The sequence below is a fragment of the Mixophyes fleayi genome, chromosome 7, assembly GCF_038048845.1.
Source record: "Mixophyes fleayi isolate aMixFle1 chromosome 7, aMixFle1.hap1, whole genome shotgun sequence".
NCBI classification, from domain to species: domain Eukaryota; kingdom Metazoa; phylum Chordata; class Amphibia; order Anura; family Limnodynastidae; genus Mixophyes; species Mixophyes fleayi.
The window spans coordinates 112,207,706-112,222,149 of record NC_134408.1 but is presented as its reverse complement, the minus strand read 5'-3'; the positions used below and the strand labels follow the sequence as shown (position 1 = coordinate 112,222,149).

At 41.8% G+C, this 14,444-nt stretch overlaps 1 protein-coding gene across 4 annotated transcripts in view; it reads left to right on the top strand.

Annotated features, from left to right (window-relative positions):
- Positions 1-14,444, top strand: part of RBM44 (RNA binding motif protein 44) — an 89,227-nt gene that overhangs the window by 40,200 nt on the left and 34,583 nt on the right. For all 4 annotated transcript variants that reach the window (XM_075180351.1, XM_075180350.1, XM_075180347.1 and 1 more), the window contains exons 6-7: positions 1,493-2,685; positions 3,018-3,070. In XM_075180351.1, the coding sequence (XP_075036452.1) occupies positions 1,493-2,685; positions 3,018-3,070 (1,246 nt within the window). The remainder of the gene's footprint in view (positions 1-1,492; positions 2,686-3,017; positions 3,071-14,444) is intronic.

Below are 14,444 nucleotides of genomic sequence, written 5' to 3'. Positions count from 1 at the left end.
ACCCTCTTCTGAAGTCATCCCAGCGCTGTGAGGCAGTATTGCTGAAGACTGTGCATTGTTTCACCCCCCAAGTGGTTGTGATATATTATCAAATTGAGGAAGAATTAGCAGAAAAGTAGTGATGACACCTAAATAGCAATGTCATAAGTATATTAAAGCTTTAATAATTGCATGAAACGGTCTATAGAGCATGCAGGAAGACTACCAGCTGATGTTCCAAATAGATAATGGAACAGTAAGCTCTTTTTCATGCAATTATGCAAATCAGAGCAGCGTTCAGTAGTGGATTAATTATTATTATTTTTTTAGCTCATATTACTAACCAAATTATTAGAAGACAGCAACATGCAATTTAATTGGCTGTTTTTAGTTTTTCTTATGCCTGTCTCTATTGTAGTGTTCTAGCAACATTTAACAGTATAATATTGGGATACCTTAAAAAACAAGTAATAAAAATGGCCCTTTATGGAACTTCTGAGATTTACCTTTGAATGTGGATGACTTTAATATGCTGTAACACAGATACAAAGATACAAATATTTTCATTGTCCTAGCATCCTGATGATCTTTGGATTTCTGCAGACTGGGGCATGTTTTCTCTCAAAAGTTGCAATAGGCTTTCATAGATCACAGAAATAGATGCTAATATTTATTTTTGCCAGTCTTAAATTAGAATGTTTTCGTCTCCTATTTGCTATTCAGTTTCATGGGTCAAAAAACAGCCACAGTCTTGCCAGATGGTAGAAAAACAAGCCCTTTACATTGGGTATAACACAATTGCTAGACTGTGATTTGGACCAGTTTCCATGCCATCTCTAGAAATTAGAAGCTCGATAGTCTGGTTAAGCAAAATACAACATTTAGACATAAAGTCATCGAGGCCATGGTCTCCCTAAAAAGTTATGTTGGTGATATCTCTGTGGTGCTGTCATAAAGCTATATTAGAAAATCTAAAACAATGAATCTTAACTGTAATTTGGTCCATGAATCCACTGACTGCACCCATTTGTAACACACACACACACTTTAAGTTTATTACGTTCAATATCCATGTAGTATGTTTGAGGAGTGTTTTGTAATCCACTGGGTTGTTGGGAAGGGGGCTTTTAGGCTTTCCAATTCCTGTCCCTAATATGGACAAACCTATATCTTGTTGGTGTTGTGCTGGAGAATTAATAGAAACAAAATTCCTGCTAAGGCTAATTCCATTTCCCTGTATAAAATATTAAAGTACATCACTGGATCAACTTTCAAAAATAAAAATACATTCAGTTATGGGGGCTGTCTGTATTGTATGGTTCTGGTTCTCTTTTTTTAAAGTTCACTGTATCAGGGACCAATCGACAACTCAACCATATAAAGGGTAAGGAATTGGTGCTAAACTTTTTAAATGTTGGTGGACTGAAATAAAAGTTTCTATCATTTTTATACAGTTACAGATTGTTAATGCTATGTTTTTTAGTAATTGCAATTTTATATTCTCTTGAAACAGGTAAAAGCAGCTTGAAGATCTCCAGTGGAAATTACTGCTTCTTCATGGAGAGCCCAGAGAGCACTGGACATTCATATAGTCCAAACTATACTAAGGTTTACTCTGGAGCTTTGCATAGGCCTGCACATGTAGATGACCTTGTTACAGAAGTGAATCCTGACACAGAAACCATATGGTTTGATCAAGTTAATCATTTTAAGAAAGAAGAGCTGCCTGGTGGGAATAAAATGTCAATGTATGAATATGCAAAACAAGCTTCTCCAAGTTTGGAAGGATGGGACACATCCATTGAAGCACATACAATGAATTGTGATAGAGACCATTTTGAGGATTATCCTCCATCTGCTGTTCTTCCCTTGGTTGCTACCTTTAATGAGGAGACCGCTGTGAGCTGCAGAGATGTTATGTCATGCTCACATCATTTAATAACTGAAAACTTAGCTGTGAAACAGGTTGTTGATGATAGTCCTGTAATGTCCAAGGAACCTTCTTATTCATATTTGTCTAGATATGCCCAAATGAATATCACACAGCAAAAATGCCAGGAAACTGAACCTGCAATATGTGAGTCGTTTGATGACTCTGGAATTACTGAGGGAGATGTAGTTATTAACAGCACAGATAACTATTCAAGCTTAAAAGAATCTGAGCGACTACTTGAACAGGATGAAAGTCATAGCACATTAAAATGGCAGAAATACAACTCTGATAGCACTGGTGACCAAGAATATTCAGCTAGTGACATACTTGATGACGAAACATTCCTGTCTGTTAAAAGTGGTAGCCTTTACAGTAGATCAAGTTCACTTTTTTCCCTTGATGATAATACAGATGTAGAGCAGTGTGTTTTTGAAGAGGCACTTGAAGACCTTTCCAGTTTTTCTTTATACAGCCCACTTAACCATTCACATGGCCTTTTGTGTACACCCACTGATGCCAGTCCTCAGTCTTTTGTGGATAAACAGTGTTCAATGGTCAACAATGAGTTAAAAGCAATCAGTGCTAAAATTAACTTTCCAGATATAACTGCTGCTGAGGGAAAATCCAAACTGAGAGATAGGTCTTGCAACACTGATCTTTCATGGGTATCGGATTGTTGTAAAGACAAAGGTACTCAGACTATACAAATGGAAACACAAGATGCTGCAGTAAATACAGACATAATGATACGTGGATTATTTTCACTAACTCAGGTAAGCTCCCGGGATTTCAGTAGTGAAACAGGATGCAATCCTGCTTGAGCATTATGAAAATGTTTTTTTGCTGGTTTGGAGCATTACCAGAAATTATCCAATTGAAACTCCGACCTTTATATTTAGATGTATGTTACGTGTGTGTGTTAAGTATCCTGATGCACTTTGTGATACATAACTGTTGTATGCTGCAATCTAAACTTAAACTGGTTACTTACTGTTCCTGGCCTTCTGATAACCGTAGACAGCACTCAAAGTAAACGTTGTGTACAGTTTAAAGCGGAGGGCATAATTTTTTAGTTGAACACATTTGCTTCTCTGTTACTTTCCAGGACACAATACAAACCGGAACTGGGGCCTGCAAAGACATGGAACATTCCGAGGGGTATGTTTCATATTAAAAGGCATAATAGAATATGTTTAGAGAAAACCTGCTATTAAAAATTAATATATATTAAAGCCTGTTAATTAATAAGCAAAATAATTTACTTGTACATTATACTTGACTTACCGGTAATCTTTCCAACAGGCTACCCTGTGTCAGTATTTTTCTGTAAAGAGATATAATCTAAATCTATGCAGTTATAGTTTTATACCGATACACAGCACCTTGAAATATGTCGCTGGGTGCACACCTGGATACAGGTCACTTGTTTTATACATGGTTCAGGGCTGCCATAAGTCCCACAGTGCGCTGCATATTTGAAGTGCATAGATATTGCAGTGTGTAACCTGAAAACAATTGCAATGTCCGATAAGACGGTCAACCTGATTCATGTCATTATGTTGGTAAATGGTGTGTGAAGGTGATTATTGACCTGTGTATGCTGGTAGTAAGCCATCCTAAACCTCTGATCAGCTAAGGTCCCTAAAGTTTTCAATGGCTATTGCTGCTCTTCTACAAATTGCCTTATTCAAAATCTATTGGCCGGATAGCATGGCGTGTTTTGCACGAAACAGCCTGAGTTTACTATTTTTCTTCCTTACCCAGTTGTTTTATTCTTTAGTTTACTAAATTGGCCTGGCTCTGTTTCTATATATTTACATTTTCTACAGCATTCTTTGCTAATCTGAAGGTTTTACTATGATATTTTGGAAGCATATATTATCTTTATCATTCTAGTTTGTTCCCAAATTTTTCTACCTCAGCAGAGTTCAGTGGTGCTACCCTAAAAAAAATTCTCTGCAGGGTTCATCTTATTCTGATCAAAGTACTAGCCAGAGGACTGCATGTGGAGATGCATGCAAACACATCTGGGTAGTGGTGGGGGGATTGCTTGGCAACAAACACTTATTAGGCCCATGAAGTCAGACACCTGTCGACTTGCAATCTTGGCATAGGCAAAGACTCAGTTAGTAAAGAAAGGCTTTCCAAGGTCTACACTATTAGCTAATTAATAGAATACTAGGTTATAAAGTTGATTACATTATCTGCAGGGGTTTGGGATGCCATGGCCTGCTCCACCTTGGGACTCTTGTGTAATGATGTGGTTCCTCGCAATTTTCTGCAAGGGCCTCTTCCTCTAGGATAGGAAAAGGGTTTGTTGGGGGTAATAGGAAAGGGATTGATAATGGTGCTCCTCCTGGGCCTTCTCCTGGTGCTCCGCCCTAGCCCCATGGTTACGGTGGCGGAGGTGTTTTGTTGGAATAAATATGACACATTAGTTTTTTTTTTATGACATGTTATGTCTCTCTCCCACATACATAGATACATACATATAATATTGGGGTTTAAACACATGGGCTATTACTCCAACACTGGCCAAAAACACTTCTACACCACTTGCATATGGACTTGACTTTGGAGGTTTTTTGAAAACCTTCAGTATGTAATCACATACTGAAACGGATTTATCACTATTACATTGGCCTTGTACATTATTAAATGAAGCCACATACAAACAACATTACAAAATACAATACTCTCTCATCTACACTGTGACAGATCATACTGTAATCCATATATTTATTTTTAAACTTTGTCTAATCCAACGTATGCTATCCGTGGATTGATGCCGAGCTTATACACAATCAAAGGAAATCTTCCTGCATGCATTACGATCGATCAGAGAACAGAATATACACAATATCTCTTCTGTATAGAATCTGCTCTGCTTTAATGCATACCAGGCTAAACATTTATAGTAATTCTGAGGAACTTGTTCATGTGCAAAAACAGTTGATGAATCACAAGATCAGTTTCCTGACAAGCCTGCGGTTGTACTTGTTCTAGCGTTATGGTGCAATTTTCCAAGAAGTTTAAGGTAGTACATTATTTGTAATCCGCTACTTCTGCAGATGCCATTTTTACTTCTCCTTCTAAAATTCTCTGCAAAACTTCTTACAAATTCTAGAATATATACATATTTCCTTGAGCATATTAAAATGTGAAGCATTCTTAAAGGTACACTATATTTCGTATAAAATACATGATCATTCCCTTCTTTTCATTCACCTTTTAATCTTGAACCTCTAACCCATACCCTGCCTGTAGACCTATTTGGCTCCTGTATAAACTTTACTTCACGGTATAATTCCCTAAAGGTTTTATACAGTGAAATCGTATAGATTCATTCAAGCCTGGTGGCCGTACCAAATAGAATCGCACCCTAACTATGGATTTTATGGGAAAGCAAAAAGGAAAGGGGTGGAGAAAATACACAGTGCGCTCGACAAGTGTTATATATCACTTATTTCACAATAGGAAGGCTTGTTCATTGTGCTGTATATCTTCATTTGGGTAGGTTCCATCATCAGTAATATTCATGTGGACTCCATGAAAGAGGTTCTTGGCATCTGCATTGTTCATAAATGGAAGTGGTTCTTGGGGTTCCACAAAAAGCGCATTTCTTTAGCGGGGTGTACAGTACAGCAGTTAAGGTGTGGTAGCTTTAATTTTTCTGAAAGAGAAACACTTAGCTTTATTTTATTTTTTTTAAGATATTTTATTAAGATTTTACAGAACAGAGAATGTGGGAAACAGGTGATACAGGTGAGACAAAGCCAAAATACAGTTTACACGTAATGTAAACAGTATATTGTTACTAATATGAGGAGACAAAAGAAAATTCAGGGAGAGAAGGGAAGGAAAAGAGGAAAGGATAGGAGTAAGAAGGAAGGGGGAGAATCACTAGCCAAAGAGGCAAGAAGAAAAGTAAAGAGATTATAATACATGACAAAGCTACAAATTGGTAGTTAGGGCTCAAGGGCCTTAAAAAGCAAGAGGAGGAGAGGCTCCATGATATTCAGTCCATGGACTCCAGACCTTATTCAATTGGACGGGGGTGTGGCAAAGAATATTAGTAATATATTCCATATGATAGACTTGCCAGATACGGTTGATAACAGAGGGCAAGGAGGGTGGACTTGGATTTTTCATAAAGAGGGCAATTTGGCATCTAACGGCACTCAGAATATGTGTAATAAGTTTCTGTGCTGATTTAGATATCTTAGGAGTAGAGCGAGGGACAGGCGCGGGCTGGGAGAGGCGTGGCCGGGGGGCATAGAGGCGTCCGCATCACATGAAAAGGGATGCGGCCGCGTCATTGATGACGCGGCCGCATCCCCTGTCGTGATGCGGCCGCCTGTGCGCTGACGCGGCCGCATCTGATGTGATCAGATGCGGCCGCGGTGGAAAGTATTGTATTTTGCATCCGGGGGACGGCCGGCCAGCCTACCCCCCGGCCCTAATAGCAACCTGACCGAGCGGCCCGGGGGGGCGCTGCCCCCCGGGCCAGCCCGCCCCTGGCGAGGAAGTAGAGAATACGAAAGAGATGGAGGAAGAGAAACCTGAGTAATACTGAAAATTAACCGGTGGATCGATTTCCAGAAAGGAAGTAGTTTTGGACAATGCCACCATATATGAGACAGGGTACCCTCTTGACCACATTGACCCCAGCATAGCGATGAGGAGCCTGGATATATTATATGCAGACGGTGTGGTACCAGATACCAACTGTAAAAAATCTTGCGACAATTTTTGCTTATCTTAACGCAGATAGAGGTGTTGGCGAGGTTCAAGCGGCTCTTAGCCCATTCCTCAGAAGGAAGTGATTCTCCCATGTCCTCCTCCCATTTAAGCTCGTGGGAATCCTTAGGGGGGCATTTGTGTTTTACAATAAGGCAATAGAATGTGGAGATCAAGCCCCTGGAAGAGGAGCGAAGGTCACAGAGCGACCAGAGGAGAGGTTAGATGTATATCAGTGATTGTACGTCAGATAGAGTTATATAAATGTCGAAGTTGAAGGTATTGAGAGAAGCAGGACGAAGGGATGCGAAAGCGCTTTTGAATGTCTGCAAAAGAGGGAAAGAATTAAAGCGGCATGAAGTCGCCAATGGTAGAATTGGACCGGGCGGAGACCAGGAGGAAAAGAAGGATTATTTCACAGAGGCGTCATACGCCATGAGTTGGGGGCTAGATTATACGAGGAGACTGTATGAGTCCAGCAGGCGATTGAGAATGCTAGAGGTGGAGGGAGACGCGAGAGGGAGGGCCGATGCTGTGGTTTCAGCCACAGAAGCGAGGAGGGCGAGGTAGTATCAGTGAGAGCGGATTTAATATTGACCCAAACTCGCTGACCCAGAGGAGAGTGATGGAGTACAAACTGGGTAAGATGGGTAGCACGATAATATTTAAGAAAGTGGGGAACCCCCAGACCTCCTTCTTGAATTGATTTATGGAGAATCTGCATACGAATCCTGGGCTTCCTAGCGGATCAAATAAATTTAGTAGCCATTTGTTGAAGTTTAAAGGAATTAGCGGGGACTTTGAGGGGTAAGGCCTGAAACAGATATAAAAGCCGAGGAAGGCTATTCATTTTGAGGAAGTTTATTCTACCCGTCTAAGAGATAATGAGTTTGTCCCATTTTAAAATGTCAGTCTTAATAGCTGAAACCAACGAGGGAAAATTTGCAGCATAAAGTTGGTCGTAGGAATGTGTGAGGTAAATCCCAAGATATTTTAGCCTGTGAGACTGCCATCTAAAATCAAAGCTAGATTTGAGGGTTGACAGAAGGGGAGGGGGGATATTAAGGTCGAGAATTTCTGATTTGGAAGCGTTTATTTTGTAATTGGACAGAGTTCCAAAGAGAGTGATGTCCTTGAGTAAGTTTGGGAGCGATATGAGAGAGTTTGTGACTGACAAAAGGATATCATCTGCATATAAAGATAATTTATATTCAGAAGAGCCCACCCGGACACCGGAAATATCAGGATTAGTACGAATTTTACGAGCCAGGGGTTCATTAGGGCGAAAATAAGTGGGGATAATGGACACCCCTGACGAGTACAATTCCGAATCGCGAAGGGAGGGGACTGGAAACCGTTAGCCAGGACGGAAACAGTCGGATTAAAGTAGAAAGAGGCAGCGCCACGAAGGAAGGGGCCCCTCAAGCCCATGACCTCGAGTGTCTGTTGCATATAGGGCCAACCCACCCTGTCAAACGCCTTCTGTTGAAGGGCCATTGTGCGTTTGGTGGGAGAATTAAGGCCGTTAGCATTGAGGGAGAGAATTTTAAGAGTCATGGCGGGTCTGGGTAGTTGGACAGAGTTAGAGGGCTAGTGATTAGAGACAGAAAGAAGATAGAAAAAAGAGGGCGGGAGACCAACTTCCCCAGAGGGACGCTAGTCCAGGCTCGAGACAAGAGGTAGAACATAGGTGCCGGAAAATGAGGGCGAGGCATGGACAGCCAAGAGTGGACGGAATAAGCGACAAGGGTCGTGGGAGCGGGATAGCAGGTCAGATAATAGGTATTAAAAATACCCAATTTAAGTATGTGAAAAGGAGGTGTTTACATGTAAATCAAAAACATGAAATATGACGATGAGCATAAACCACATAAGAGAAAACAAATTAAATACACATTATGTTATATCTATGTAGTATAGAGGAGTGGAGTAAAACGGTGTGCGGGGACACCCAGCAGTATATAAGTGGAGTCTAAGTAAGAAACCTCTAAATAGTAGCAAAACACCACCACCCAGTTTCCCCCGAGACGGTATCCTCCGCTAAGAGGAGAAATAACAGAGAGCATGAACAGCTTATATATATGTGTGTGTGTGTGTGTATGTATGTATGTGTGTATATATATATACAAGTATAGGGTGACATTAAATATTATTGCTAGTCTATGGTAGAAAACATATGCATAACATATGAAACAGCGTCACAGATTGTGAACAGTGAGTTTAGTCAGGAGGCTCACCACGAGAGGGGAGAGCCAATGAGGAAGAGCATAAGACCCAAAAGTAATCCACAGACAAACGGGAATAGACTAAGGCTCTGGGTCACCCTTGTCATAGCGAAACTCTGAGCAAATGTAATTACTGTAACATAAAATAATCGTAATAGAAATTAGCGCAAAAGTAACAAATAAGGAACATTAGAAATAAACAAAATTCAAACAGTAGTATTTACGTAGTGGACCAATCAGCTTGTGGAGGACGTTTGCGGGTCACTAATGACAAGGCGGAGGATGAGCTTGGGAGATCTAGAAATTTCAGAGTTTGTAACAGGTCCCGACCTTGTTCCGGGGTCTTGAGCAAATATGCGTGATTGTCATGGGAAAAGGAGAGCTGAAAGGGGAACCCCCAATGATGACGTATGCCAGCTGAGCGTAGACGTTGAGTAATGTCAGCCAAGTCCCGTCGTTTCTTCAATGTAATAGGGGAAAGGTCCTGGAAAAAAAGAGGATTAGTCCCAGAGTAGGAAATGTCCCGATGATCTCGAGCAGCGAAAAGGATCTTCTCCTTAGTGCAATAATAATGAAGGCATACGATGACGTCTCGGGGTGGTTGAGAAGGCTGAGGTTTGGGCCAAAGGGCTCGATGTGCCCTGTGTAAGCGGAAATCAGCCGGGGGTAAATCTGGAGCCAAGGTGGTGAAAAGGCCCTGCAAGTATGCGGGTAGCTCTTCCGGCAATATCGACTCTGGAACATTCTTGAGTCTAATGTTCCATCTGGAGCGATTTTCCTGATCTTCAAATTGGTCTTTAAGAGTGTCCAGGTCGGCACGAATTGCTGCTAAATCCTGGTCAGTTTGAAACTGGAAGGCGCAGAGATCGGTGCTTGTTTTTTTCCAAAGAATCCGTGCGAGCACCCAAGGCAGCAATTTCCGTGCGTAACTTTGAGACTAATGCCCGAAATTCTGACTGGATGGTGGCCTTCACTTGTTTCATTACCTCCGCCATAGAAGGCTGCGGCAAATCTACATCAGAATTCGGAGATGCCGGGGCAGCGGTAGATGGGGGGACAGTTTTGCTGCTTCTTGAGAACATGCTATGTGTTTGAGGCGGAGGATTCTTCTTCGGTTTGTGAGACATGATCACTTCGAAAAAAGCACACAGCTGCAAGAAGCAAATAGCAGCAGAGGCAGTGAAGTTACTTTCAGGGTAATGCTTCAGGATACGACCCGCTTCCACGAGACATGTAGGGTTAGAACATGGATAGATCGAACTGCAATATCAGATGGAGAATAAAACAAATGTGTATTTCCTCTGCGAGGGGTAGTGGACAGAGTCCAAACAGCGGAGTGCTAGCTTGAAAGACTGGATACGGAGCTAAGGATACAAAATAAGGGCAGCTATGTGTCCAGTGTTAAAGTCTAGGCTCACGTGAGGAGAAGTATCCTGCCACCCAGACCACTCAGTTTGGGAGCGTAGAGAGGGGCAGGGGTGCCTGTTGATGTTTCTTATGGAGAGACTCCGACAGGGAGTACTAGTCTGGTGAGTACAGCCCAGGGCTCTTACACTAGGACCCCAAGTCAGGATGGGAGAGTTGTGTGGAGGCACCACTCGCTTGTAATATCGGTACCAGCCGATAACGCTGCCGCCGAACCGGAAGTGGAAAATTTAGTCTGTGGTCTTGGCCGGAAGTAGGCTCCCGATATTGTCACGGGCGGCCAGGAGACCACAAGCGCCGTCCCGGGTCGAGCGCGGCCAGATGAGAGCCCCAGCGGGTGGATATGAGGGGACAGCCACGAGAGGCAGATGACGACCAGGTCCCGGAGAGGCACAGCTGATTCCCGGAAGCCACGAGCAGTGGGGACCAGAGCTCAGAGAGCCAGAAGGGAGCCCAGGAGGTCCACAAACGGCTTCGGAGACCAGTCACTCACTTGAGACGGTGCAGCAGACGAGGGAGTCCCTGGTAAAAGGTATATATAAGCCCCAATGTGCGGAGAGCCTATTTGGTGCTGCCGTCCGATATGGCATCCTAGCCACGCCCCCGAGAAACACTTAGCTTTAATACACTTGTTGATAAGCCACTTCATCCGTTTTATTAGTGTGTGTATGTATGTATATATATATATATGTGTGTGTATATATATATATATATGTATGTATGTATGTGTGTGTATATGTATATATATATATATATATATATATATATATATATATATATATATATATATATATATATATATATATATATATATATACTAGTAACAGTCCTTGAAATACAAAATATATCAGATCTGATATTCATACTCCTATACCCTTGACCCAATTGGCCAGATTTAGTCGTATAAACCATCCTTCTAGATAAGCATTTCCAGTGTGTGCCTTTAAAGAATTATATTTCATGTCTCTTATTTCTTGTAAGTGTTAACCAATTATTCTCTCTGGGTCATCTGTTTCATTAATGAAAAATATGCAACACTGGGCTCTTTGTTAGTCGGGCTCTGGCACCATCTGATACACCTTGTTTCAGGAGGGTGTTCACAATACTCACAAATAAATTTCTGTATTGGGGGTAAACACCTACAGTCATGGGTTGCTCTTTCCTTTATGTGTTTTGAGTTCATATTGGAATTTTTTTCTCATTATGTATAATAATCTCTACACTACTATTGGCGTGAGTCTGGTTTTTCCAGACTTGGCTTTCTTTTGTAGACTGATAAGCACCTACAGCCCAGAAAAAAAGAAAATAACTTGCAGTCAATATACCTCCTGCTAATATCATTGAACACCACACTCTGGTGTTCCTTGGACCTTTAAGTAACTTGTACTTATACATTTTACTCAGACTTCCCTTGTCTGAAGATCTTGCAGTGTGAAGCGTGTATCCAGATGTCTGTTCCTTGCACCTTCACTGCCGTGGGAGTCATCAATAAGATCTGGTATGTTCCTTCAAACCTGGGTTCAAGAGCTTTTCTCATGTTTTCTTTATAACAACCCAATCTCCAGGTTCCTACAGATGAGTGTTAGGATCCTGGTTTGGATCTGGAATGGAAGAGAACACACAGCGGTGGATGTTAGTCGATTGTTTCCTGTTTATGCATGTTTAATTTTAATGTACCATTCAGCCTTTCTACCCAGCCACTACACTGGGGGGGTGTAGTGCTGACGTGATACCCACTTCTTCTGGTACTTTCTGTAGTTCCTTCCCATAAAATGGGTACCTCCTGTCACTCTCAATTACTTCTGGAACCCCATATCGACATACTACTTTGAAATTTTTTCTTTGCCATTGCTTTCTTGGTTGCTGTTCTTCAAGGCCACACCTCCACTCAGTGACTAAATAAGTGCAGTGCACACGAGGACATACTCATAGCCAGCTATTTTTGGCAACTGTATGAAGTCAATCTGCAGCCTTGGGAAAGGGTACAGACTGTCGGGTACTTCTGGATGGGACTTTTACAGTCTTACCAGGATTGTGTAAAGCACATATCACACATCGAAATACATATGCTTGTGCAGCTTGTGCAAATCCAGGAGCCACCCAGTTTCTTTCTAGGTCCTTTAACATGGTGTCCTTGGACACATGGATCTTTCCATGTAGGGCTTGTGGCATCACTGGGTACAATGCTTTTGCCAAACAATAGCAATCCTGCAACCGCCATTCATTTCCTTGTTCCCCTGCCCCAGCCTTATCTAGGCCCGTTTTTCAACATTTGGGGCTTGCTCTTGTAATTTTACGAGTGTCTCTTATGTCTAGGATTGGGGGTAGGGCCACATCATTTAAGCTCACAGGGTTCAGTGGCATTACAGCAGCTTGCTTTGCAGCGGCATCTGCTAGGGCATTACCTTTGGCTTCTGAGGTTTGTTCCCTAGTGTGTGCCTGTACCTTTATCACCGCTAGTTGCTTAGGAAGTTGAAGTGCAGCAAACAGGGACCTAATGAGTTCTGCACACCCTGTGTATGGTATGCCATCAACATAATATCGGAAACCATCTACAAACCATTCTAAATCAGCATGTGGTATAGGAATTTCAGATATGTCGGGTATAGCAGCACTTTCTAATCACATTAGTTCAGTGCAATCATTGCAATCATGCACGGGAGAAAAAGTTTATGTATTTTCTGTGTCTTGCTGCTGCTGTGACTGACTGTCACATTCACTATGTGTCTTATCAATATTTGCTGCTTATGTCAATATGCACCCCTTCTTTCCACTCTTTTGAATACAGCAGCAATAGAATAATGTTGCTGGGTTCAACGTTGTACACCTTTTAATTTGATATTAGAGGGGGTAAGCAAAGCTACCTCATACTTAGTGAGCCTGACTGAGGACAAGTGTTTTGTCTGTGCATGGGTGAGAATTTCTGTTACTGAATGTGTTACCTGTACAACAAGTTCATGTCCCAACTCTATGGGGGCTGGTTTCTTTTCCCCATTAGTGGTGCAGCCGCGGCTACCGATTTAATGCCTGTTTGTGCTGCCCTGATTACAGGGTCTAACTGCATAGATTAATATGCTAAGTTACTTTCTTTCCCTCCATGTGCTTGTGTGAGCACTCCCTGGGCATGTCCCTGTGTTTCATGACAAAACAGATTGACCAACTTCTTAAAATCTGGCAAAGCAAGTGCTGGCGCTGAGGTTACATTAGCTTTCAATTGGTTAAACATTTGTTCCTGCTTAGAAGAGAGTGCAAATGACTTGCTATCATCCAGAAATGCCAATGCAGGAGCACGGATAATGGCTCATAAAGTCTTTTTTCTAAAACACAATAGTCATACTCAGTGGAATCTATATCACATAAATCTTTCTAGTGTTTACTTATGTTTGTTGTGGCTGTGGACTCACACAACCCAAAACATATTGCATCCTTCTACTCATTGAGAGTTGGATAAATTCAATCTGGATTACCTAAAGGGTCTCTCTCTGTAGCTGGGAGGTGTGTTGGTTCTGTGAGAACAGTGCATCCAAGATGTACCTATAAACAGCTAGCAGATATTTGCAGCTAGTGTAAAGAATCTCAAAGCATACCAATGGGCCATAATTTATTGAGCCATAGCAGTCTTTGTGTGTTAAAGCTAGAGATGAGTGGGCTCGGATATCTGAAATCCGAGCCCACCCGAACGTTTCCGATCCGAGACAGATCCGGGTATTCCCGCCAATTGCAAAACTGAAACCGAGGCTCTGAGTCATAATCCCGCTGTCGGATCTCGCGATACTCGTATTCTATAAATTCCCCGCTAGCCACCGCCATCTTCACTCGGGCATTGATCAGGGTAGAGGGAGGTTGTGTTAGGTGGTCCTCTGTCCTGCTCTATCTTGTGCTGTGCTGTGCTGTGTTCTGCTCAGTCCAGTGGTGCTGTGTCCTGTTCTCTGTCCTTCTGAGTTCAGTGGTGCTGCTGGGTCCTGTGCTCTGTCCTTCTAAGGGCATTGTTATTTCCCCATTATTTCTAAGTTATAAAAAATTTAAAAAAAAGTTATAAAAAAAATAATTATAAAAAAAAGAAATAAAAAAAAAATATCCAAAAACAATCCTGCAGTATAAGTCCAGTGGTACTGCAATATTACAAAGTTCACTGATTCTGC